Raw genomic sequence first — 27181 nt, 5'->3', positions numbered from 1 at the left:
GGGATTCTACAACATTGTGGGCATACTGCCAAATGGTTACATATTTGCATAACACTTACTTTCAACCACTCCTGGAATAGCTCTGTAATGCTGGAACTGATAAAAAGATTTCTCTAACATATATTCAGGGTTAATCTCTTCAACACGCAGCAAATTCAGTACCATGTTGTATGTCAAATGGAATGCACTGTTTAGAGGGTCAGCGGATCCCTGCAACAGAGAACAAACTCTGTAAGATCAGGAAACACCGAGCACCACATTCTTAAAATAATTAAACTTTGGATCCCAAACAGAACTCCGATATCCCATCTCCCAAGTTTATATATTTCTAATGGACCACTCTGTTCAAACTGCGGAGGGGCAGCCATGTTAGTTTGTGGCACTAACTGGAAAAATCCAGTGGCACAGTCATTTCAGTATGAACTTTCATAAGTCAGATCTCACTCTTTCACACCCGAATTCTCAGCCTCAAGTCTTCTACCTCCCCTTCTGCAATTTTCCCTATAAGAATTCTGACAATGATTTTCTCTTTATGTATTTGAAGTGAGCTCTGAACCACAAAAAGCTCATACTAAAACAGTGGTTCTCAACCTGTGACCCTTTAATACAGTTCCTCGTGTTGTGATGACCCCCAACCATAAAATTATTTGTGTCTCAGTTCCTAAGACCACTGGAAATATAAGTTTTCCGATGGTCTTAGGGCGCACTTCTGTGAAAGGGTCGCTCAACCCCTAAAGGGGTCATGACTACCATATGAGAGGACTCGCTGTACTTAAAATAAATTTCAGTCTTCAGAGTGCTACAGACTTGCTTTATTTTAATTAGTTCAAATACAGTTTTGTAAAAAGAAAATATATTCCTGTTCTACCTCTGCATTCAGAGTTACAAATGATGAGTGCTTCATCTACAAACAGAAGCTCAGGCTTAAGTATATTTTCAAAGAAGAACAGACTACTGAAATCAAGTTGCAACTTCAATTGACAAAAAAGGAATGACACTTCTCAAATCAAACAAGATTTCAGAAACTAACAAGTCACCATCATTAGCAACCCTGGCTACTACTAGTATCATAGACCAAACAGACTGAAAGGGTCAATGTTCTGACAAATCTTTCCCAAAACCATCTTGATTTACATTAGGCATTGTCTAGAAGCTGTGATTGAGTCAGCTTCCTCCTACCTCCAGACATTCCCTGGCTTAGAACATTAAGTCAACTGTCCAGTCAAACTATCTACCACTTAAGTATCCAAACTCTTAAGTGTTCCTTAGTGAAAGTGTGATCTTGGGTCATTTAGGATAACTTGAGAGCTCATTCCTCCCTGTAACTAGCCCCCCTCAGCCAGTGTTCAGTATGCTCCTGAACATCTCTTTGTCTTGTTAATAGTGCCCCCAAAATGTTGTCTCTCTTCTTCTACAGAGCGCAGCGCGGGTTGCTGGACTCTGCTTAAACTGACCATTTTTCTCCTAAATTTTAATTGGTATTAACTTTTTAGCACTTTATTTTGTTTAACCACCTGTTTTGTATTTATGTTGTAAACCGCCCTGAGCCCTTCGGGGGAGGGTGGTATAAAAGCAGAATAAATAAATAAGGTAATTATTGCCTTTATTTCCCAACTCCCTTGCTGTTCCAAACCTATCCCCCAACTCTATATACATCCTAGGTCTGTGTAAATTCTCTGTGTGCTGTGATTACTATGTGCTTGTATTTTTATTATTTTACTTTTTCCTAACAAAACTGTTAAACTTTTACTCCATTCTCCTGCAGATTTCTTGTGGAGGCATATCTCTGTAAATGCTAATGATGAAGATCTCAAGTTTACCCAGCCTCTTTTTAAGCAAGATCTGCCCTCACTACCTCCCCTACTCTAAAAGGGGCAGACAGTGACCCCAGCATTTTGGGTGACACCTGAACAGAGTGGGCAAGGGGAACAAAAGGAAAAACAGCAATAGCTCAATGTACTCCCAACACAAGAAGCAAAGTCAGGTGTTACTATTTAAGGTACAGACTGTAAGACGGAGACAAGCTTTCATTGCTCTTGTGTAATCCCACTTCTTGTCTTTTCTAGATCCCACAAACATATTTAAATGAGTTTATTTTGTACCCTGCAATTCTCCCTAGTAGCGACCCAAAGCTGCTTGTAGCATTGCTCCCCTCAGCAGCATTTTAGCTTAACAACTTCAATCTTGTGAGGGAAGTCAGGTGAGAGAGCCAACAGACCCAAGGTTAACCACTGAGCATCTGTGGCAGGGCTTGGTACTCAAACCTGCGTCTCCCACGTCCTAGTCTGATGCTTTCACCATTACATCATCAGCAAAAGAGTAAATGCCCAGAATTCTACAACAATTGTCCAATCAATTGTGCTCAGTGATTCTTTTCTATGCACTGATCTAGTCTTGGTCTGATCTAGCAAGAATCAGGCCAGCTGGCAGCAAGATGGATCAGCACAGGTGAAGGACAGTTAATCTTTTTTCCATCATCTCTATTGTGCAAAACACCAGACTTGCGTGATTAGCCATGTAACATGTCTGAATTAGTCTGGATTTATTCTTTGAAGTTCAGCACTGGTAATCTGATTTATGCTTGGCCCCTGAAAACAATCGCAGAGGTAAACAGATTCTTGATCCTGTCAAGTACTTGGATGGAACACTGCCTCAGTATGCTACTCTGAAAAACCTGGAACAAGGTTGAGATGTAAACCTACCAAATAATATTCAGAAATATATTTCTTCTAAAAGTGCTATGCTTAGTAGCTACCTCATGAACATCTCTGGAAAATACGAATATTTTTAATAAGAATCAAAGACCCAACTTCCAGTGGAACGGTGTTTCAAGTTGGTGAGCCTTTGAGAGCTCCCAGACTGAATACTGCTGATAGGGGCTACTTTGCCGGCTGCAGAGCAAGTTTTTTTCTTAGCTCTTGCCTCACCAGATATTGGGGACCTTGAATTTGACAGATGGCCTGGATTTTAGACCCGCTAGCCTTGATTTGTCATTGTGCTACAGAGGACTTATTTGCAGGTCTAACAAGATACCTGTATACCTTCCCAAATCGAAGTTTTAAATACCAACAGGCAGAATTTCAGGTGAAGCCTGTCTATTTTGAAGTGTTTTATTTTTAACTGAAGTTTCTCTACTTGTGTAGCTCTGAGCAGTGCCAATGTACTGAACACCCTGATCGTTACTGAATTCCTCTGCAGACATTCCTAGCTTGAATCCTTTTGTGCTGCATACTCTGGCTGCCAGGTTTAACAGACAGTCCATTAAGTTTTCCAAAACCTGCCCACACATGTGGATGCCTGGAAAGGCAAGTGAACGAGCTTGATGTAAAACTCGACAACAAGCCTGCAATTAAGTTGGTCTGTTCAGCTGATGTTTATACACAGACTCCAAGCAGCTGGACAAATTCCATTCCAGCAGCTTGCTTGAAGGGTTGTCTCTCTGCCTGGTTATAAACAGTGAGGTCACAGGATGGCTTCTGATGAAAAATTAGCTTTAGGGGTAAATAATGGGAAATTACAGGGTCTCTTTCTAAGAAAAAAAAGAAAGCCCAACTGCAGTAAAACAAAGGAAAACCGAATAGGAAGCCAGAAAGTTGCTTTCATCATAAAGGGTTCACGAAAGCCCCAGCCTCTCCACACAAGAGAGCAATACGGCTGTGGCAGGAGCAGCTGCTGCACATGTGAACAGGACCTCAGAACGTCCCATATACATGACCCGAAGAATCTCTCCGAAGTTTAAAGGCGCTCAGTGCTACCAGTGAACAAGCGCAGAATGTTGTTTTGCCTCAAGAGACCCTGAGAGAGAGGGATGATGTAGTACTTCTCGAGCTTGGCAGGGACTTACCTCGGATAGTAAAAGCTGGTGATTCAAGTACGCTGGCAAAGGGGATACTGTGTTTTGGTCACAAGGGTACGACGGGCAAGTTACCTTTGCGAAATGCATACGTGATATCGAGAAGGCTTTCACGGCGTCGGAATCATTTGTTGTATTGAGTTTCGGGCTGTATGGCGTGTTCTAGCAGCATTCTCTCTGGCGTTTACGCCTGACGCAGATGCTTGTGGCTGGCATCTTCAGAGGATCCTCTGAAGATGCCAGCCACAGATGCAGGCGAAACGTCAGGAGAGAATGCTGCTAGAACACGGCCATACAGCCCGGAAACCACACAGTACCTTGAAATCATTGAGAGCACACTAACAGGTTCCACTCCCCCAGGTTCCAAGGAGTTCACACAGAAATAATGTCCAGGATGCCAGCCTAAATCATTTTTTTTAAAAAAATAAAGCTACTGCAAAGGAAAATCTGGGGGGAAATTCACAGAAAGGTTTACAGGTTACTGCTAGGATCCAAACAGCTTTATGTGTGAATTCAACCTCCACAGGCTCACTGTTCCTACTTCCGGCCCTCGTGGCCCCCACAGAGCCACTCCTGAAGGCTGAGAAACTTTCAATGTGATGCAAAGAGCTGCTGCCACAGTGAAAAGTAGGCCCCCTGTCACACAAACCCACTTCTCCTGTGGAAACATTACACATGTGTGCACATGCCTTTCTGGACTCCAGATCTCTGGATGGTGGGTATAACAGGGAGGTATAGACATGTTTTTTAGTTTGGTTGAAATCTTTACAGCACATAGTTCAAGACCCAACAGCAATCCAGCACTACAAATTAAACCCTCCAGATGGCTTCTTTCTCTAGAAATGCAGTCAGTTAAACAAAGATAGTGCTGCTGCTTCTTGGATCTGGAGTACATTAACTCCAGCTTGGATTTGTGATGGACGTTGGTTATGTTACAAGATAAAGTACCGGCTCTTTGTATTGTTTGCTATCTAATCCTACAAATTCAAGATCACACTTACACCGTTTTAATTATCCTACTGTAATTAAAATTTGAAGCTACCGCCTATTTCCAAACTTTACATCTTTGAATATTTACGATGATAGCATACTTCAGAAGAATAGAATTAAAGCAGAAGGGGGGAAGCCACACGATACCAGTGTTAAACCAGACTGATTTTAAGTTCTAGTGGGTGGTTCCCATGTATTGAAGGCTAACTGATCTGCACTAGTTGTTCTGAACACATGCCATTGAAAGTACTGATCACTTACTAGCACATCCCAATGATGGCAGTAAAACTATGCTAGAATACACCATTACGTTTTATCCCTTCTTCATCCACAAAGTTCAAAACCCTCCCTTCTCCATTTTATTCTCACAACAAACCCAAGGCAAAAGAAAGTGATTAGACCAAGATCATTCAATGGGCTTCAAATCAATTTGGCCAAAATCACTATCGTGGAGTGCTAGGAAGGGTATCTGATTGCCTATTTTTTTATCACTCATCTTAACTGGCACTGTATTGAAGGTAACTTAAAATATCAATCTCCTCTACCTTTATCTATCCCCTCCCTTATCCTTTATCTATCCTCCAGCAGCCCCATGAAACTCCCCCAAAAGAGATGCTGGGGAGGTGATGATCACTTTGGAGAAAAATTATGAATGGGGGACGTGAGGCCAGAAAAAACAGAGGAGGAATTCTACCTCCTTCCTACAACTCTCCTGTGCTGCAAAGCATTTTGTCAAGGAAGGTTAGGGGATGAAGGTCATTTTGTCCAGGAAGGGCACCATCACCCCTTCCTCAGGGATTTCTGGGAGAGGAACAGGCTGAGGCACTTGCACAAGCTTCTCAAACTCACAGTTCATGGGATGCAACGCCAGGGTTCTTTTCATACCTATCCGACAAATTAATGTTTTTTGCCACTAAGTCATATCTGACTTATGGTGACCCCTAGTGCGGTTTTCAAGGCACAAGACAATCAGAGAGCATTTGCCATTCACTGCCTCCACATTTGAAGCTACCGCCTGGTTTTTCTTGGTGATCTCCCATTCAAGTACTTGCCAAGTCAACCCCAACTTAGCTTCTGAGATCTGATGAGATCAGACTAGTCTGGGCAATCCAGGTCCAGGCAAAATGAATATATACAACTCAGATTTATGGAGAAGTCAATCTATGGCTACCAATCTTGATCCTCTTTGATCTGAGATTGCAAATGCCTTAGCAGACCAGGTGCTCGGGAGCAGCAGCAACAGAAGGCCATTGCTTTCATATCCTGCATGTGAGCTCCCAAAGGCACCTGGTGGGCCACTGTGAATAGCAGAGAGCTGGACTAGATGGACTCTGGTCTGATCCAGCAGTCTCTTTCTTATGTTCTTATGTTCAACATTTTCAGTTAATGTAGTACTGCAAAGTAACCCAAGAGTTGCAACAGAGTTCCGTCCTTTACATCAAACTGAATACCTTGCAATAAGAAAAATAAAGGATAAAGCCAACTCTCAACATGCATTTAGCTGATTAAGGGGAAAACCTTTCACGTTCTGTCACACATCTAAAGTCCTAAATTAGTACTAGTGAGCACTATTCCATTTTATGTTGCATATAAGAACCACACTCTACGTCAGGGGTAGGGAACCTTTAACACTCAAAGAGCCATTTGGACCCGTTTTCCACAGGAAAAGAAAACACTTGGAGCCGCAAATAATTTTTGACATTTAAAATAAAGATAACACTATATATATTGGGGTTTTTTTACCTTTTACTCCGCTCATTCTGAGAAGCGCATGGATGCGCCCGCCCTGCTGCCTGCAGGGCGGGCAAGGATGAAGCCAGCGGCTCGGCCTTGCCGGCCGCTGAAAAAAGCGCCCGCCCCGCTCCAATGGGGTAGGTGAGAGGGGAAGCCGGCGGCGCAGCCCAACCAACCACGGGCAGTTGGTGTGCCCACCCTGCTGCCTGCAGGGCAGGCAAGGATGGGGCTGGCGGCTCGGCTCGTGGAGCCACAGTGCAAGGGCAGAAGAGCCGCATGCGGCTCTCGAGCCGCAGGTTCCCTACCCCTGCTCTACGTGGTATTTATACACTAACCTTTAGAAGCTGTTTTCCAACTGTTGGGCTCATTTTCTCATCCACCATAAGAATGACTATTCCCCGGTCATCCATGCCTCGACGTCCAGCTCGACCAGACATTTGAATGTATTCACCTGAGGAGATCTGACCATATAATGAAATGTAGTAGTAAATATTACTGTTATTGTGTTTATCCACTTTCTACAGGCAAATATGCTGTGTGGAGGAACAAGGTGAACCTAGAAACCCGTGGTTCATTTTCGTTACAGAAACCACAGACTGCCACCATGAGTGAATTACGGCAAAGTCTCTGAAGCACCAATAATAGGAAACAAACACAATTAAACCTGAACTGGGCTTATTGAATGTTTCTGGCAACCAGTATCCCAAAGCTTACTAGAAGTAACCTGCCATGGTATCCTATGTTAACTTACTTACATTCTCTGTCTGCAGCATAAACCAAGACAGTTAACCCCTGACCTACAGAGCGTAGTGTCATACTGGAAATCAAAACAATTTCTATCCATAAATGACTGGCTCTTGAGAAGCTGAAAAGTAGCTCTAATAACTAAATTATCAGTGTAAAAGACTTGCTAAAGAAAGATAAGTGTTGAGAATCTGTCTATGTTTTTAAAATGGGAAGTGAAAGTTGAGATTCAACCCTTTGTATTTTGGGATTTTTTTTATTTTGGCTTTTTTAATGTTAGCTTTTAGTAGTCAAACCACTGACAACATGCAGAAGCATCTGTATATGATCTCCCCTTATATTATCTGGCTCTCTTGCCTTCTGGGTATGGCTCACATACAGGACGTAGAAATTAGCTTACCCATCGGAAATCCTTCCCATCAAATTTCCGGGCGCTTGTGAACAGCACTGTTCGAGCCGGCATGTTAATTCCCATAGCAAAAGTCTCTGTTGCAAACAAGGCCTAAGTAAACGCAGCAATGATTTAAGAGCAGAAAAAAAAAACTGTTAAGTTCCACTGAAATAATCTGTCTGGTTAATTTCCATTATCTCCAATAAAACACCCGAAGATAGTTGATATTGACGTTGCACTCATTTTGTGTATATGGTTAATTTCCACTACATTTTCTCTTTTTGACTGTAAAATCTGACTTTGCAGCAAAGACTGGAGGGGACAGGGATCCAATCTGGATCCTTAAAACCATGAAGGCAGGTCTGCAGCATAGTTTCTGATCTGACATGTCGTATTACTCATCTGGTTCTTCCGCCCAAGCCAAGTTATAAGAAAAAGAGCCTCTGGGCCAGAGTGAAGGCAACAAAGCCTTGGAATAAAGTAGGAGAAACCTTGTTGCTTGGTTTACAATGGCGAAAATGGCCAAAGGGAACTGCTCAGCCAAAGCCTCTGCTGCTCTTCACATTGAGAATGCAGTTATTTTTTTAAAAAAGAGGTCTTTGATAGAGTCTTGTTTACTATGGAAGTGAGTTGGAAGAGCCCAGGCGCTGACCCTTCAGTTTTGCCTCAATTCCCAAAACAGGGCCTGTTAAAAAGATGTTACTGGGCTTTACGGTAGTATCCAGATGAAACACAAATCAGTATAAATCAAAGATGAACATTCCACCCACACGGACTATATTCTAAAAGCAAGCTAGCCAGTTACATTATCTATAAAACTCCCCAAAAGCCAATTATTTAACAGTATCAAACAAGAGAATGGTACTAAGTTTACATCCCACAATGCAGCATATGGTGAAGAGTGCCTTACAGTTTATCAAAGTATATTGTGTGGTAATGAAAACCTGATGGTGTAAGGAGAATTACATAGTGAAGGGAACAGATCAGACCACTCAGATTTTCCATTAGTGTCAGAGGCAGGAGGCACTATCTTGCCCCAATTTCCCCCCCTTGCTGCAGCCCAGCCCAACAAGGCTTTTTAGCCAAGCAGTTCTTGTAATCTCTGGCATAGCCTTTTGTGGAGGTCAAGATCACTTCACATCAGGCCAAAATCTTATAAGATCCAACCCAAACCCAGTATAAGCCGAATAGTACATACTTTTATGAGTCCTTCAGAGAAAAGGATTTCTATCGTTTCCTTTAAAATAGGAAGCAAGCCCCCATGATGGATTCCAATGCCTCGCTTCAGAAGTGGAAGCACATGCTCAACCTGAGAAAGCCAACATGAAAATACAGATCACCATATAAATCAGTTTTTCATTCATGAGAGTCTCTACAGCAAACAAGAATTTTCTCTGGGTTATCAAGCAGGAAAGCTTACAAAAACTGGGGCTGATTCCGCATGGGCCAAAAACAGCTGTGTGAAAACAGTGTGAAAGTGTGAAAGAACCCAGGCTGATTCCGCACGGGCCAAAAACAGCAGTGTGAAAACAATATAAACCCTTTTACACTGTTTTAAACCTTTTTACACCATTTTCACACTGCTGTTTTTGGCCCATGCGGAATCAGCCTGGGTTCTTTCACTTTAATCCCTTTTACTACAGTTATATGTGGGTAAATGGACCACTAAAATGTGTCAATTTACATTCAAGGCTAATTTAAATCAACTAATGAACAACGTGACAGTCAGCTGTTAAGATTTGTTGAACAAGTCAGAACCCTTGCCTTCAAAAGGCAACCCATTTTTGTCTTTTTGTCTTCAGTAGCCACTGAACATTACTTGGAATTTAAGACGCCTCTCAAAAGATACGAGGGTGTTTTACTGTATATACTCACATATAAGTCGAACTTTTCCAGGACATTTTTTGTGCTGAAAAAGCCCCCCTCCAGAAGTAATAATTCCTGAGATGCAAATATTGTTTAATCAAATTCTAAAAGGACAGAAGGTGCCAGAGACATGGAGAGAAATGGAAATAATAACTATTGCAAAACCAGGACGGAATCCAGAACAAGTGGAGTCATATAGACCAATAAGTCTATTAAATCAAGATTATAAGATCTTTGCGAAAGTATTAGCAAACAGATTAAAAAATGTTCTTCCGAAATTAATAGGACAAGAGCAACATGGGTTTATAAGAGGTAGAGACATAAGCAACCCACTAAGGAATGTATTAAACGTAATAGAACATGGTAAGAATAAAAAATATGCAATGATAAAGTTAGATGTATATAAAGCGTTTGATAGTTAGTCACAATTATCTATTTCAAACTTTGGAAAATTTTGGCTTTGGAAAACAATTTATAAATACTCTACGAGAGTTATATCAAAGAGGAAAGGCAAAGATAAGAATAAATGATGGATGGACAGGAATAATAAATATTGAAAGAGGGGTAAAGCAAGGATGCCCACTTTCGCCACATTTGTTTATAATGGCAATGGAATTCCTGGCAGAAAGGATTAATAATAATGGAAGGATAAAAGGATATAAAGTAAAACATTAAGAGATAAGATTGAACTTATTTGCAGATGATATATTAATAATAACAGTGAACCCAGTAGATACAATAAAAGAACTAAAAATTATTCTAGAAGATTTTCAAAAATACTCTGGATTAAAAGTAAACATGGAAAAAAAACAGGAAATAATGTAAGGGGGGTTAATAGATGGAAAAAAAGAAAAATTAGATAGAAAAACTAGTAAAAAAGAAAATTCAAATATTTAGGTATTATAATAACACAGAGAGAAAGGAGAAGATGTTTCTTAAATATGAGCAAATTACGCAGGAAAAGATGGAAACAAAAATATTAAAACAATTAAAAAAAGAAATGGGATAAGAAAAACTATCGATTACAGGGAAAATCAAAGCACTAAAAATGTGTATAATGCCAAAAAATGTTTTATCTATTTCTAACTCTCACCTTTAGAAATTAAGAAGAAGGCTAAATTTGAGGAATGGGACAGATGAAAGCTGAAAAGCATTGGGTGTTTAATAAAAAAAATCCTAGAATTATGAACAAGATAATTCTTACATGATCTAAAAAAAAATTATTTAGGATGGGGATTACCTGAAACACGCAAGAGTGATTATGAAGCATTCCAGATTAAAAATCTGATGCAGAACATGCTAAAATGAAGAAAATAGTGAAGGATGGGGTTTAAATTTGAAAATGAAATAAAATGATAGCTGGATTGGAGCCTATGGAATATTTTAATAAATGAGTTGAAAGAGAGGGAACCAAACACGGCAATAGGGCCAAGAAAAGGTGCAAGTTATTAGATATATGGGAAAAAATGGAGAGGAAAATGGATGCCCGGTACACTGGATGTAAGGCACCATTGCGCAGAGTGTGGCTGGAAAAGATGTGGGAAAAAAAGCGATATAAAATATTGAAAAGACAAGGGATTCAGGACTGTTGCCAAATCTGATACAGAGAAGGAGGTGGAGAAATTATGACTGTACAAAATTTTATAGAGTTAGGAGGTAAATGAGAACTGGCTTACGGTCCTTGAGGGCATCTGGGAAAGGATAAAAGCGCTGTTTCAATGAATAAGGGGAGGAAATGTATAATGGCTAAATGTTTAGAACTATATGAAAAAATGGTAAAGCGGAAAATTCTTGGGACATATATAGGCATATGGTTGATGATAAAGAACTTTTAATGATAAGAAACATTGAAACAAAAAATGGGAGAAAGGCTGAAGGTTCTCTAGGACACCCTGTGAAAACTGAAAATCTAGAATCTGACAGTTGGAAAAAAATATAAAGATTAGAGAGAAATATATGGAATTGGAACAGAAAAGTGATATTGAAGTGGTATAGAAACACCTCAAAACAACTAGCATATATATGATTAAAAGGACTCAGCCCTAAATGCTGGCATTGTGGGAGATCAGGGAGGCATATGTATAGCCATATGTGGATGGAATGTATAGAAGTGAAAAAATTTTGGACAACTGTAATGTTATATATCGAGAAAATAGTGAAGATTAATATTGGGATAAATAACGACTTCATGTTCATGGGTGTAATGGAGGATAGAAGGGTAGATAAAAAATATAGCTATATGTACAAAATAATGATCAAAGCAGCACATGCAACAATAGCTTTAGGCTGGAAAGAAAAGAAAAAATGGACAATCCAGAAATGGTTCGATTACATCTGGGAACAAGTGACACTGGACATTTTCTACATAATAACAAAGAATAAACTGTGGCAAGATAAACAGAGTGAAATCTTGAAGATATGGACCATATATGAGGACTGGATGAAAGAAGCTGGAGTCAATGAGGAGAAATGGGAGAAAAGATTACAAAGAATGAACTTACTGCTGTTTGACAAAAATATGAAAAATATAGGGGGGAGGAGAAAAAGGGGAAAATGTATTGTTTGAAAACAAATGAAGAAAAGCATTAATATAAATGTAATATTCAAATGATACAATAAAAAATTTAAAAAAAAAGAAAAAAAAAGAAAAAGCCCCCCTCAACTTATATGTGAGTCAGGTGTATTTTTAAAAATATTTTAGGGTTTTTACTTTGTCGGCCGCCAGGGGGCGCAGTTTTTAGGCTAGCAGCACCAAAATTTCAGGGATTTTTCAAGTGACTCCCCTGATGATACCACACAAGTTTGGTAAAGTTTAGTTCAGGGGGTTATAGACCCCCAAAGGGGGTGTCCCCATCCCCCACTGTTTCCAATGGGAGCTAATAGTAGATGGGGCTACATTTTGAGGGTCTATAACTTTGGACCCACTGAACCAAACTTCATCATCAGGACGGCCTCCTAAAGATACTCTGAAATGTTGGTACTGCTAACATAAACATTCCTCCCCTGACCAAAAATCCAGTTTTGAAGGATTTTAACTCTTGTTGCTGGTTGAGCTAAGGGAGTGCTTTTGTAAAATTTTTGGAAAGTTATTGTTGAGACTCTCATATTGTTTTTTTGTTGGACCCCTCTTTTCCCACTTTTACAGAGCTAGTTTACTGGTTTTCTTTGAAATAAATATTCAAAAACATTTAACCTACTGATGCCTCAATTAATGCAATTTTATTGGTATCTATTTTTATTTTTGAAATTTACCAGTAGCTGCTGCATTTCCCACCCTCGACTTATACGCGAGTCAATAAGTTTTCCCAGTTTTTTGTGGTAAAATTAGGTGCCTCGACTTATATGTGGGTCGACTTATACACGCGTATCTACGGTATTTATGTTTTCTTCTCACTTATAACAGAAAGTAGTCTACTAATTCAACTTTTATTGCTGGAATATTGTAACTCAGCAATTAAAGATCATGAGCAGGAAGTCAGGCAATTTCTGCTAGACAATAAAGACGCTTATGTCACCCATCAGGTAGCAAAGTGTTGCGCGATAGTATATAAAAAGCGCAAGAGTTTGTTAAAAAAGGAAGCTGAGTAAGTATTAATGTGCCCAAACTATTATGAGATTTATTCATTTGTAACGTAATATTTTGACTTGTGTTTTATACATATTTTGTAATATGTTTATATTTGTAAATTTATATTGTATATTGTTTGTGAATAGCTGGCTTACTGCCGTATTAAAACCATTCCATTCTTTTTTCTTCTTCTCGGAATATATGAAAGCCTCTGTTTATAAGACAATGAATGTTTAAAAGCTAAGCTTTACATCATAATGACATTGAAGTTCTTCTATTACTGCTGACTTCCTAGAAGCAAATCACAGTACTTGAAGCAAAGATGGTGCTCAGCACAATTTTTACAGCACAAGGTAGGAGCTGATGCTCCATGGTTACTTCATAGACGAGAAAACAAATTATATCATTAAGATGCGTGAAGAAGTACTATTTCATATCACAAATACTCACTTGAGGAAGTTTTTTGTCTTCATCAGACAAACAGTCAATTGCATTGTTAAAAACTTCTTCAACCATCCTTTTTTCTTCGTCTGAAAAAAATGAACAGACTTTCCTTTACAAAAACTACCTCATTTTTAACCACTGTGCCAAAACACTAGAAATAATTTTATTAAACTGTTTACATTTCATCATTGGAAGTGATTTTCTTTTGATTCTGTAAGTGGCCTTAAACAGAAAAGGTGGGACACGTGGGTCTGAGAGTACAAAGGGTTAGGTCCAACCAGCTTCACCCCTGGAGAAAGAGGGAGGAGAGGAAATCATACCTGTTTCATCTCCTCACCTCAACCAATCCTGACCTGTGGGTCTGGTTGTCCCCACAGGTCTCATGTGCCCCAGCACAACTGCGTCAGGGGTCAAAAGAGGTTTCCCTTCCCCGCTTGTGCCAGCAAAAAGGCTGGTAAGACCCAGCCCAAAATAAACACATACAGAAACAGGATACAAATACAGGCTAATAGGATGACCTTCAACCCACAGGCAGCTTCAGTGCTATTCTGGGATCATTTCATGACAGACTCACAATGCAGAATCAAGTTCCGGCATCTATGATCCTATGACTGTAACCAGGTTTTGAAACAACGAATTAAACATTAACTCTATGCAAAGAGCAATATCAAATTCTAATTCCAGCAAGTTTTTCTCCCGTTACAAAATGGATTGTTAAAGCAGTCACTGAAACATCTGGCACGTTCTCTTCTGACGTAGTATTATGCTTTCAGATTAGAGCTTTCCTGGAGGCATGACAAATAAAACTGCTGCACTGTGGGAAGGAGAGACCACTTTTGTAAATGACTGAACTATTTAAACACCTTCTAACTGGAATGCCCTTACTGGATAATCATGCACAATACAGAAATTAAAAGATCTTTTTATTATTATTGTAGATTTCATAGCTGCCAGATCTTTAGCTGGTTGCTGGCCTTCATTACAATTCGAGCCTCACTTAGAGGCCTAGGAAGTTGTAATGTATCGGCGTAGTATTTGTGCAGATCCCAGCAGGGCTGCCTTCTGAATTTGACCAATGTTGATTTTGTCAATTCGAAGATGTTTCAAATGCTGCCTATTTATTATTATTATTATTATTATTATTATTATTATTATTATTATTATTATTATTATTATTATTATTGATTTCACAGCTGCCAGATCTTTAGCTGGTTGTTGGCCTTCATCATCATCATCACATCACCATCATCATCATATTGGATTTCATAGACCGCCTCATCCCCAAAGGGCTCTAGGCGGTTTGAAAGAAGTAAAATTATGAAAACAAGGACAGCCAATTCATGATGAAAACTCCCATCTCTTTAAACAAACAGGAGTAGGGAAGAAAGAGAGCTAATGTGGTGGAATGGTTAAAGTGTCAGACTAGGATGTGGAAAAACCCTGGTTCAATTCCCTTTCTGCCATGGAAACATGTTGGGTGACCCTGGGCGAGCCACACACTCTTAGACCTGACCCCAGCTACAGCAGTGGCGTAGTGGTTAAGAACAGGTGCATTCTAATCTGGAAGAACCGGGTTTGATTCCCCGCTCTGCTGCTTGAGCTGTGGAGGCTTATCTGGGGAATTCAGATTAGCCTGTGCACTCCAACACATACCAGCTAGGTGACCTTGGGCTAGTCACAGTTCTTCTGAGCTCTCTCAGCCACACTTACCTCACAGGGTGTTTGTTGTGAGGGGGGAAGGGCAAACAGATTGTAAGTCCCTTTGAGTCTCCTACAGAAGAGAAAGGAGGGGATATACATCCAACTCTTCTTCTTCTTCTTTGGATGGGAGACCTCCAAGGAATACCAGGGTTGTGACATAGAAACAGGCAACGAGTGGCAAACCACCTCGGAAGGTCTCTTGCCTTGAAAACTCTATGGGGTCACAATAGGTCAGCTCTGACTTGATGGCAAAAAAAAAAAAAGCCTATTGCATTATCTACTGGATGTCCCACCCTGTTGAATGTATTAACTTGTCCTTTGTAATCCACCTTAAGTCTTGATGAGAAAAGCAGACTATAACTCATGTAAGTAAATAGATAAGCTGGCTATTAAAAGCTGCTAAACCAGTGGTTAGCACAGACCTGTGTTGAAGTCTAGTTTTGTCATCTGAAGAGCATATGCTTCACAGTCTTTCTTACTGAAGCTGAATATTATTACTGGTTGGAAGTTTCTCTCCATGATCATCTTTACAATCTTGAACACGTTTGAGGGACCTGTAAAGACAGTGAGAGGTGTCTGACCGCTGTCATAATCAGAACACATACGTTTACTTAACAGTACATTATACTTGGGAAAGTTAGACCATACCTTTTGTTCCTCCTTTTCTGCCTTTCGGGTCGCCTTTAGCTAAGTCACCTGCATCTCGAAGTACTTGCATAGCTGTATTAAAATTATCTTCTCTAAAATCACCCTGGGTGGGAAGTATTAACATATTAAGTAACATATTTAATCTCCGTGTGGTTATTTTTTTATTTCACAGCTGATTCAAACTAAATTAAGACTTTTCAGACTGATTTGCTCCGCTACTGCTCAAGGCAGAATGACATGGGAACGAGGGTCTATACTGACATGGATCTACACCTATTCTAAACAATGGAATTTATTCTGTCTGAAAGTGCTGAAACAGAAACATCCTCAAATTTTTGTAATTTGTCTCAGTAAAACCACGAAGATTGGGAACTTAGTGGATAGAGAGAGAAAAGTAGATCTCTCATTCATGCTTTTCTATGGAAAACTACAAACTCTGCATTCTGAAGTCAATGCCAGAAACATCCGTACAACAGCTAAGTTAAGGATGCATCATAGACCCTAACTCACAAAGGTTTCTTACATTAAATTTTTGAACATGGTAATGTGAAAAGGATCCGGTATTTTAGAGGACTGTACAGCAGAAGTCTTTTGCTATGACTGACAGACACGGCTGTTTCATACCAAAATAAAGTTTGGTTTTTTTTTTTGCCAAAGAAGCAATTGCCTTGACTTGGATTTGAAATGCTACTAATAACAAAAACCTGCATTTTTGTTTTTTCCAACAGCAGCCTCTCTATGAAGCATGGGGATCAACTTTTCCAACAAAAGACACTTTACAAACCAGCTTTTAACAGGGCACAAGGACCTGCTTGTTCCACCTAAACCAGTTATCACTCTCAACCGGTTATTTCGATCCTGACCCTTATTCTTCAAACCCACCTGGAACGCTCAGCTACTTAACATATATTGCCCAAACTCAACAAAAAATCCCTTACGTTTTCATCCACCACAAGGTGAAGTCCATCTCCCCCTGCTGGGAAAATATAATGCTGCAGAGGAGTGGGTCGATAATCAGTGTAAATCACATGACAAGGCTGGAAGAGAAAGACACACCATCATTTATAGCACCTGTATTGTCTTCTTCACATAATGCACAGTATTTACAATTCTGAACGCCTTTATTTATCCTTCCAGAAACCTTGAACTTTGCTCCCTTTAATCAGCTGAAACCTAAAAGTCAAGAGCTTATTTTCACTGTCTCTGGCATATTAAGGGTGCAAACCTAGGTGCAGTTACTTGACAATAAGACCTAATGAAGTCATTCGGACTTGACTCCATATAAATGTTTGCTTTTAAAGGACTAAATAGCTGCTTGGAGATGCTTTACGGAAAAAGAATGGATAGCAGTGAAATGCTGCCAGTCATTCAAGTGGGGCCAATGACAGATCTACACTGGAGAACTAAAACAATTGTGTGGGATGTAGGAGGTACCTGTGCATATTTATTATTTAATATTAGACTTTACGTGTACTACTTTTTAATTATTATATTACTTAATTATTAGATATTATATTGTTATAATATTATAAGTATTAGAACAAACAGGGGGGATGACCTCCAGCACATTTTACAGGTGCACTTTGATAGTGAAAAACAATTCTACCTGTTTGTGAAGATGGCATATCCATTCAGCAAACTGGCGAGCATTTGGAATAGTGGCAGAAAGAAACACATAGTGAACGTTGTCTGGGAGCAAAATAATGGTTTCTTCCCATACCACACCACGCTCTACAAACAGAAATTTCACACAGCAAGTTAAAAAGGCAGCATCACACTATTTTACTGACAACTGAGAGAAGGAATGCTTCCCAGAACTGCCCACATTGCCCACATGAAGAAACTTACAGATGTTAGTCGCAACTTGAAGAACAAAGCCAAGTAAGCAAAATAATGCGCTGCAAGTGTCAAGACAGTTTTTGTTATTTGACCAACAAACCCAGATTAGCAAGCAATAGTACAGAAACGCCTAATGTTATTCTCAGCAGCTTTTGGTTACTCTGATTCTAGCGGTATCTTCTAGTTACCAGAATCATTTTCACTGAACAAGCACCCCGTCACACATTTCTGCCACTGGATTGTTTATTTATAGCCCACTCTCCCCTTCAGTTAAAGCTCCGAGACAAGATTTCTACAGAAACCTAAATACAGAAATAATAAAAACACAATACCTGAGTCTCTCATATAGTGGATCTCATCAAATATAACCCAAGCAACTTCCCGCATGACTTCGGAGCCTCTGTAAAGCATACTTCTTAAAATCTAAAAGGAAAAGAAATCACATAAATGACACATACCAGCTGTTAAATTTGAGTTCAGGCAGAAGTCTTTCAGAGACAAGCTCCTAAGTCCATGGAAGAAAGCAGGTTGGACTGAGGCCTAAAACTACTACTTTTTAATGCCCAAATTTGAACATTTTGTTTCCCCATCCACAACAAGGGCCTTAGCACAAAGAGTCAGTGCAAGGGCAGGTTGCACAAATGCCCAACTTACCTCTGTTGTCATTACAAGACAGGATGCTGTAGGGTTGATGGTCACATCCCCAGTCATCAAGCCGACATCCTGAAATTCTTCATACATTTCGCGGTATTTTTGGTTACTCAGAGCTTTAATAGGACTGGTAAATATCACACGCTGCTTTTCCCTCAAAGCCAAGGCAATGGCGTATCTAGAACAGATATATAATTGGGTATACATCATAATTAAAAAAGCTTTAACCTTGCATTTCTACAGTGTCTGCCAATAACTATACGAGAATCCCTGAGAATCCTGCTATATTTAAAACTACCCTTGCACTATAATAATTGCATTAACCAAATATTGCTTAGTTGGAGAGGAACTCCACTGATATTTCACTGAACACAGACCATGCTCCTCCTTTGTGCAGTGACCAAAAAATTGACCATTGTGGGCAATGCTATTGAAAAGTATATACATTTTAAAAATAAAGAGCAACTATAGATCATCTGTCCTGCTAGAGGTGATTATTTTACTCCCAATAGTCAAGCAGATGAACTTTTGTTACGATAAGGATTGCAAAAGTAAACAATGAAGGCACTGCATTTATTTTTTATTGCTCCAGCAGAATAACTTACTCGGCACAAACTGTCTTCCCCGCTGATGTATGAGCAGACACTAAAACTGACTGATTATTATCCACGCATAAAATAGCTTCTCTTTGGAAAGCATCAAGGATGAATGGATATTCCTGAATGGGGAAAAATACAACATGTGAAGTTTATATTTTGTCCATTTCTGTGCAGAACAGAGTTTCAACTTTAAACTATAACAGCAATCTTTAAACAACCTAACAGCAATATAAAAAATAGTGCACTCAACCACAAACAAAGCAACTCAAACTTTCAAAACCAGAAGATCAACTCCAGGGACTCATTCACCTATGGATCTCAACTGAGTTCAGCCGACCCAACCATTCAGATAATGCCCTTTCCATTGTTTAAAATAACAAACTATGTGGAAATTCCAGGCACAATCTTCATTGGGGACTAATTTGACAAACACAAGGAGTCAAACTTTCTCTGCTAACACTTAATCCTCTTTTGCGGAAGACTGTTCTCAAAAAAATCCTGCAAAGCCAATTCTTTACTCATATTTAAGAAAAGATGCAAAACAATTTATTTTTTGAGGCAGTTACCAATTTTCTTTGGCTTCAGGATTGACACTGCCTTCTCTGTATAAGGCAATAGGTTCTTGGGGAAAAACGGTAATTATTTATTAAATTGCTATATTTTTTATATTGCACTATTTTAAGATGATGGATGCTATAAGCCAACTTGAGGAGAAAACAAGAAGGGGGCAAATGTTTTTATTAATACATATTTTTGACAAAAAGATACCAAAAAATTTCCTATTAAGTAAAAGTCCTGGTAGCCTTCAAATCATGGCAAGACCTAATATGCCCAAGGATTAGGACAAAGCCACATTGCTAAAAGCTTACCGTCTTTTACTACTTCCATTCATTACTCCCACCCAGACCGCCCACTATAATACTCTGTATGCATTAAACAATTAATTGGACAAGACTTTCAAGTTACCAACCTTTGCCGCTTTTCCAGTTCTTGGTTTTAGGGCAATGAAATCATCGTCTACAGGAAGAGCAACCTAATAAAAACAGATTTATTGTTCAAATATTTAGGGTTGTTTCTTTCACAGCGAAAGGGGTGGGGGAATATCAACATATTATCCACCACAATTATATGGACTTTAGTTACTTTTCATGTAACTTCCTCAATTCTGCCATATCCTAGTATAGTCAAGAAACAGAAAGCAGGGCAAGGATATATAGATATAGGGAAGGGGGTGATTTAATTCTCAACAAGCTGCATAAGCTCCAGAAATTTTGAAAAAAAAACCAAACTTTGGGAAAAATGGAATTGTATAATTTATAACTTCACATATAAAATTGTACTACTTGGCATATTTATGGAATTTAAAAGTACAAATAGCTTATTTCCATGTAAGCATTTTTTTAAAAAAATAATATATGTGTGTACTTTATACTGGTGTTTCTTCCAGTGTCCCGCCCAAATTTTCCAATTTTTCGACTGGAAAAAAATTAGGAAAGTCCTCAGTTTCTCCTACTGTACATTTGGAATGAGTGAAAAGCCTTTGAAGACAAGGTTTTTTCACTGAAAAATATCAAGGAACTTTTTAAAACAATACCTTTAATACCAGAATTCTTCATTGGAAAAAACTGGTCAAAGTCCTCAGACTTTCTCACACAACATGTATTTCAATGTGAAAACAATATCTTAAGTCAAAATATTTCAGTTTTTCTCCCAGTACTACACAAACCTCAGACAAAATGGGGAACTCCACCCTCAAATATTTCCCTATTGGGGGGCTTTCCTGACCACCACAAACTTAGTTATGTTATATGATCCTAAGGAAAAAAACTAAAATTTCAATCTAGACCTGAAAGCCAGTGTGGTGTAGTGGTTAACAGCAGTGGACTCTAATCTGGAGAACAGGGTTTCATTCCGAACTCCTCCACATGAGCAGTGTCCTCTTATCTGGTGAACTAGATTTGTTTCCCTGCTCCTACATATGATGCCTGCCTGGTTACCTTGAGCTAGTTACAGTTGTCACAGAACTCTCTTAACCCCACCTGCTTCACAAGGTGTCTGTTGTGGGGAGGGGAGAAGAAAGGAGTTTGTAAGCCACCTTGAGTCGTCTAATAAAGACAGAAGAGCAGAGTATAAATCCAAACTCTTCCTTTTTCTTAAAATTTCCAGCATAAAGTTTAATTTCAGCAAAGTTTTAAAAATCTTACAGAAAATAAGAAATCCATTCAAGTAGTAGTAGCATACACAATTAAATACTGATGCTCACACAATACTCACCTCATGCGTACAACCTTCAACAGTGTCAACAGCTTGCACCTTTATTTTTGGCATCAGGTCAGCCAAACTGAAAACACAAATGTAATGATTGCTACCAAAGAATTATGAATATAGATCTGATATATTGGTATACTATTGATTTACCTGTCAATTACAATAATTTTAGTCAATTACAACTACTTCATCTAAGCGTCATCATTATAAAACACTACATGTAGCTACTAAGTGAAGAGGCAACTTATAGAATCCTAAGGCAATACACTTCGAAGAAACTAACCTCCTTCCATAGACTCTTGTTCATAACTGAAACAGTGATTCAGGTTTGAGGTTTACAGAACAAGGAAATGTATCTGTTCTCTGAGAACCAAGGTCAAGTTGATTATAACTCAGAAGGACAGATAAGGGAAGATAGGTACTCAATACATCATCTGCCCCAATGGTTTCAAGGCCACCTAAGTGGGTCTACACTAGGGGTCTGCAACCTGCAGCTCTCCAGATGTTCATGGACTACAATTCCCACAAGCCCCTGCCACCATGGCCAATTGGCCATGCTGGCAGGGGCTGATGGGAGTTGTAGTCCATGAACATCTGCAGAGCCACAGGTTGCAGACCTCTGGTCTACACATTCCATCTGGTTAGCACAAAGATGTGTGGTGTTTGTTAATTGGATTTGATGCAGCTGCAGGGCATCAGAGAGGCAACGTTATCTGATTGGATATATCATCTGGTAACACCAATGGCTAGATGGGTTACATCATTGGGCTTACATTTGATTGGTTAGCCAGACTAATGCCAGTGTACACAGTGAGGTATATTTTATTTGACGTATTTATTGACTGCTCTCAGACCATTCAAATGTACAACAAAAACAACTGCATACATCACACTGAATTTGATATTATGGCACCACTCCTTATACACAGACCCAGTGAGGGAGGGAACTTATTAACAAGGCTAAATAACTAGAAAAAGCAAAAAAGCAAAATTAAAAAAAAGGAAAGGAAAGGAAAGAAGAGACAGAAGAAAAAGAGTGGAATGTAACACCATTGCTGTCCTCAACCATAAGCCCGGCAGAATATCTGAGATAACTCCTACAGTGCTCTGATCTCACTGGTCAGAGCATTCCAAAAGGTTGGACCCAAAGCTAAGAAAACCCAGGCTCTGGTCCAGGACAGCCGGATACATTTCAGGTTAGGAACCGCTAGTAGGTTGTTGCTTGTAGAGTGCAATGTTCTCAGGAAGATATAATGGCAGAGGTAGTCTCACAGGTATGACAGCCCGAGATCATTTAGAGCTCTAAAGGTTAATACCAGAACCTTGAACTTGAGTCAGAGTTCCACTTTGAAGCAATGCAGCTGATGGAGCACCAGCTGGACATGGCCTCTCCACACTGTCCCTGTGAGGACCCATGTAGCTGCATTCTGAACCAGCTGAAGTTTCCAGATTAGTCTCTAGGTTAGCCCTGCACAGAGAGAGTTACAGAAATCTAATCTGGAGGTCACCATTGCGTTGATCACTGTGGCTAGGTTGGGATGAGACAGTTAGGGTGCCAGCTGCTCAGCCTGGCATAGATGGAAAAATGCCAGTCTAGCTGCATGCATCATTTGCACCTCCATAATAAAGAAGGCATCCAGAATTATACACAGGCTCCTGATGGTTGGCATAGGTGTCAACTACACACCATCAAAAGCCAGACGCTGGTATTCTAAACCCAAATCTTCCTAGACTAGCCACAGGGCCTCTGTCTTTAATTAATTTAATTTCAATTAACTCTGCTTCATACATTTCACTACAGCCTCCAAGTAATCTGGGGGCAACATCCAGATGGCTGCCCATTAAAAGATACAGCTGGGTTTCATCAGCGTACTGGTAACAACTTAGCCCAAGCCTCCAGATTAACTGGACAAGAGGGCGCATATAAATGTTAGTAACATTGGAGAGGACTGGACAGAGGACTGACTTTTGTGGGATTCCACACATCCAAGAATACTGTGGTGAAATCCTCTCTCCTAATGCTCTCCTTCTGCCCCAACCCTGAAAAAATGGCACAGCCACTGTAAGGCTGTCCCCAAATCCCAGTGTTGGCTGGTGAGCCAGTGAGTTGCGAGATCATAATCAACTGTGCCAAATGCTGCTGTTAGATCCAACAAAACCAGCAGCGCTGACCCACCCAGCTCCAGTAGCCTCCAGAAACTGTCCATGAGAACAACCATCTCCACCCCATGGCCAAGTTGGAAGCCGTACTGAAAGGAATCCAGTGATGTGTCCTCCAGGAAATGTCAGGAGTTATTCCATGACCACTCTCTCAGTTACCTTATCCAGAAATGGCAAGTGTGAAACCAGGCAGTAGTTAGATGGATCTAATGATGGCTTTTTCAAGTAATACCACTGCCTCTTTCAGCATAAAGGAAAGAATCTTCAATCCAGTTTTGCCCTTTTCTTGGAATGCAACTAGCTTTTGACCTGGATAGATTAGCATGGTCGGGCACCTGTTGATTTGGACTTTAACATTACCCTTGCTGAGGTAACCTCTGGACTAGAGGACCATCATTTGTATCCAGGTTAGCCCAACTCAAGGTGCTGATATTGACTAGAGACAGCATACCTAAAGGATCACCTACTTCTATATGAACCTGCCTAACCACTGCAGTCATCTTCAGAGGTTGTTAGGGTGCCCTCAGTATCTAAAGTCAGATGGGCAGCAACCTGTAAAAGAAATCTCCTAAAGACTTTGGCATTCCCTCACTAACTCAAAAACACTATTAATGTTTTTTAAATGCTTTTTAATGTTTGCAGTCTGGCGGACTCTAAATTGAGTGAAAAGGTGGCATAACAATGGGTAAATAAATAACTCTTTTCTTGGTACATTTAAAACTAATACTTAAAAATTAGTAAGGTTCTGGTACAATGCATGAACTGAGCAGACAAAGTGGAATTATTGTATTTAATCAGTCAAACTTTTTGATACTGTTGAAAAACACTCAAGGTAATTGCACAAAAAACATCTGCCCGTTGCTATCAAAGGAATACAGTTTCTGCTTCTAGGAAACAAGGTACAGATTCTGATAACAATCCAGTAGGAAAGTCTCTTGCATAAGTCTCACTGAAATAAGCAGAAAAGCACAAGAGCGAAGTAATATTCCTGTGCAGCTTCTATCCACAAGAACAAGATTTGAATAAAAATCTTCCCTGCTGTATTGTTCAGCTACTATATATTACCTGTGTGTGTAGAGTGCTGTCCTGTTACTTCTGATTTATAACAATGCAATGAATCAATGACCTCCAAAACCTCATCCTTTACCGCCTAGCAATCCAAGCACACACTACCACCCTCGTACCTATTCTCAGACATAAAACACTAGTTTTTTTCTTCCTTACTTGAGATCATCTGTAGTAAAATCCTCCAGCTTGGGCTTTTTTTCCAAAATGATAATATCTGTATTATCGGTTTCTGCATCTCTCTTTGCTTTTGTGAGAGTTTTAACAGACGATTGAGGTTTGCCATCTGATTGTTTCCTGAAATAGAGAAAAAAAATCAGACAGGGCGAACTGTGAATTGCATAACTGAAGAGGATCACACACTGCCCACTCGGTTACTAATCTGTAGAATAAGGGCACTTCCAAGTAAGAGATCATTGCCAGGGTCCAGCATAGTTCTGTGAAATTCTGTAAAATTGATCTCCCTGCAACTTCTCCTACTACATCCCTTCCATTCTATGCACCAACTTGGTAATCTTGTGGATAGGATCTGTTTCTTTTTATCAACACAAGCTGTTAAAAGACACTTCAGGTAGAATTACAACAGTGCAGTGATCCCTCTGATAAACACTGATGCCTATAATTGCTACAGATACCACCACACAATAGGGTCTACCGACACTATTCATGAATAAGATTCAAGAAGGGAAAAACTGATGGCTCTTCCAGTGTCCATCACACACTCCACTCACACAAAGCATTCTCATGTGTAGCAACCTGAAAAAAAGGTTAACTGCCTTACACCAATTATCAGTTTGCAAACACTGTGAAACTACCGCACATTCACATGAATCCATTGTTTCCTGATACCTTTTAGCTTCTATTTGGCTCTTTAACATTTTTTATGAACTGCTTCTCTCTTCTGGAGGTATGTCCGCGCCCACAAATTTACAAAGTTATGCGACAATCTTAGGAAGTATCTCTCTGCCTAGTTGTAAATTCCTTTAGGCAGGGAATGATGTTAATGCCACATGTAAGTCAGGAAATAAATGGTAAAGTACGTTCCCCCTAGCTTCGCTTTACAAGATGCTGTGCATTGTTAATTCCAAAAGGGTAGCTGATTTTACTTTGCTGCAGCAAAAACAAGGAGACTTGTGGTGCTTCAAAAACCAGATATCATAAGCTTAACTACATGGACATTCTGTGCGGGTGTGCACATCTTAAGCTGCCTCATGTGGCTGCTGTTAGGGTGCCCTCAGTATCTGAGGCTACATGTACAACAACTTGTAAAACACAGCCCTCCTGAAGACTTTCGCATTCCTTCATGAAATCACACAAGCCCACCTCCCTGCTTGTGTTTTCCAAATGCTTTTTAATGTTTGCAATCTGGCAAACCTTATATTGAGTGGAAAAGTGGCCTAACAATGTTTAAATAACTTTTGTCTTGTGATCAACCACCTACTTTACAACAATAAAATAAGGTCCGCTGATGCAAAAGTTACCAAAGAAACCAAACCTAAACTGTCTCAAATAAATCTGCCTCCCAGGGTTCTTGATCAAGAAAAAAACCCAGCATAGGAACAGACAACCACCTAAGCCATTATGAATTCCTTAGGGAAAGGTCAGAATTTACAACCAATGAAAACACCATCAACTTTCTATGCATCTCCAATTTTTTTTTAATTATAGGTTCCTCCCCCACACACTTTTGGTTAATTTGAAGGCACATGTTCAGGAGGCCAGAGGAATCTTAAGTACATGGACTTTTTGTGGGTGTGGGTGAGTCTTAAGCTGTTTTTGTGATCAACCACCTACTTTACAATTGAACACAAAAATAAAATAAGCCAAAAATAAAGGCGCCATCTATAAACTTCCAGAAGGTCCGCTGATGTAAAGGTTACCAAAGAAGCCAAAGGTACACCCATTAACGACCCAGCAACCAGAGACGCCACCGTACTGCTCGTTTTCTGCGGACCCAGGAGAAAACCCCGATCTGCGGCCACCTCCGCGGTGACCTTCCTGCTGGACCCTAAAGAAAAAATCAACCAGCCTTCCCTACGCTTCCTCACCCAGCCTTGCCCGCAGCGGCGGAGGCCGCGGCCGCTCCCTTTGTTTTCTTCGAGTCCGACGGTGCAGCGGCGGAAGAGTCTTCCTCGAACACGCTGAACAGCTCGTCACCGAAAGCGTCCGCCATGTTTCCCCGCCAAGCGCACGCCGGCCGTTCCCACAATGCACTGCGCACAGGCCTTCGAGGCGCGTAACGCCGTGCCGCAGAACGAGGGACGCAGCGTGGGCCGTCTAGGATCTAATACATAGAGCGGGACTCTATGGCAGTTCCTGGGAGCAAAGAGGACAAGCGTCCCTCGCCATTCATACTTCCGGTTCCTAATCCTGTATTTGCCACGGGAAAAAGGAGTACAAGCGATGTCGATAAAACTGACGTGGTTGGAAACTTCCTTCCTGATTTGAAATTATCTGTCGGGAGTGCTTTGATTGTGTGTTCCTGCATTGCAGGGGGTTGGACTTGATGGCCCTTGGGGTCTCTTCCAACTCTTTGATTCATTTCAAGAGGATAATTTGAAATACTTCTGTCATTGGTTGGCGGAGGAAGAGAGTTATACAAAAATGGTGTGTGTGTGTAAGGGTGTTGGCGAGCGTGGGGGGGAAAAAGGTAGTTTGGC

General features: G+C 40.1%; 1 protein-coding gene across 1 annotated transcript in view; it reads right to left on the bottom strand.

Moving 5' to 3' along the window:
• The window catches only part of MTREX (Mtr4 exosome RNA helicase), a 51624-nt gene extending 24909 nt beyond the window's left edge, over nt 1-26715 (bottom strand). Inside the window, 16 exon segments of the mRNA XM_048503094.1 lie at nt 60-210; nt 6913-7038; nt 7722-7823; nt 8911-9021; nt 13597-13676; nt 15714-15845; nt 15940-16042; nt 16878-16976; nt 17546-17670; nt 18111-18201; nt 18433-18607; nt 19035-19147; nt 19999-20061; nt 21303-21369; nt 24681-24818; nt 26570-26715. Coding sequence (XP_048359051.1) covers nt 60-210; nt 6913-7038; nt 7722-7823; nt 8911-9021; nt 13597-13676; nt 15714-15845; nt 15940-16042; nt 16878-16976; nt 17546-17670; nt 18111-18201; nt 18433-18607; nt 19035-19147; nt 19999-20061; nt 21303-21369; nt 24681-24818; nt 26570-26694 — 1801 coding nt within the window. The 5' untranslated portion in view covers nt 26695-26715.
• Nucleotides 26716-27181: the final 466 nt, after the last annotated feature.

This window comes from Sphaerodactylus townsendi, linkage group LG07 (assembly GCF_021028975.2).
Source record: "Sphaerodactylus townsendi isolate TG3544 linkage group LG07, MPM_Stown_v2.3, whole genome shotgun sequence".
NCBI classification, from domain to species: domain Eukaryota; kingdom Metazoa; phylum Chordata; class Lepidosauria; order Squamata; family Sphaerodactylidae; genus Sphaerodactylus; species Sphaerodactylus townsendi.
The sequence above is the reverse complement of the archived record's forward strand: the minus strand, read 5'-3'. Positions and strand labels throughout refer to the sequence as shown.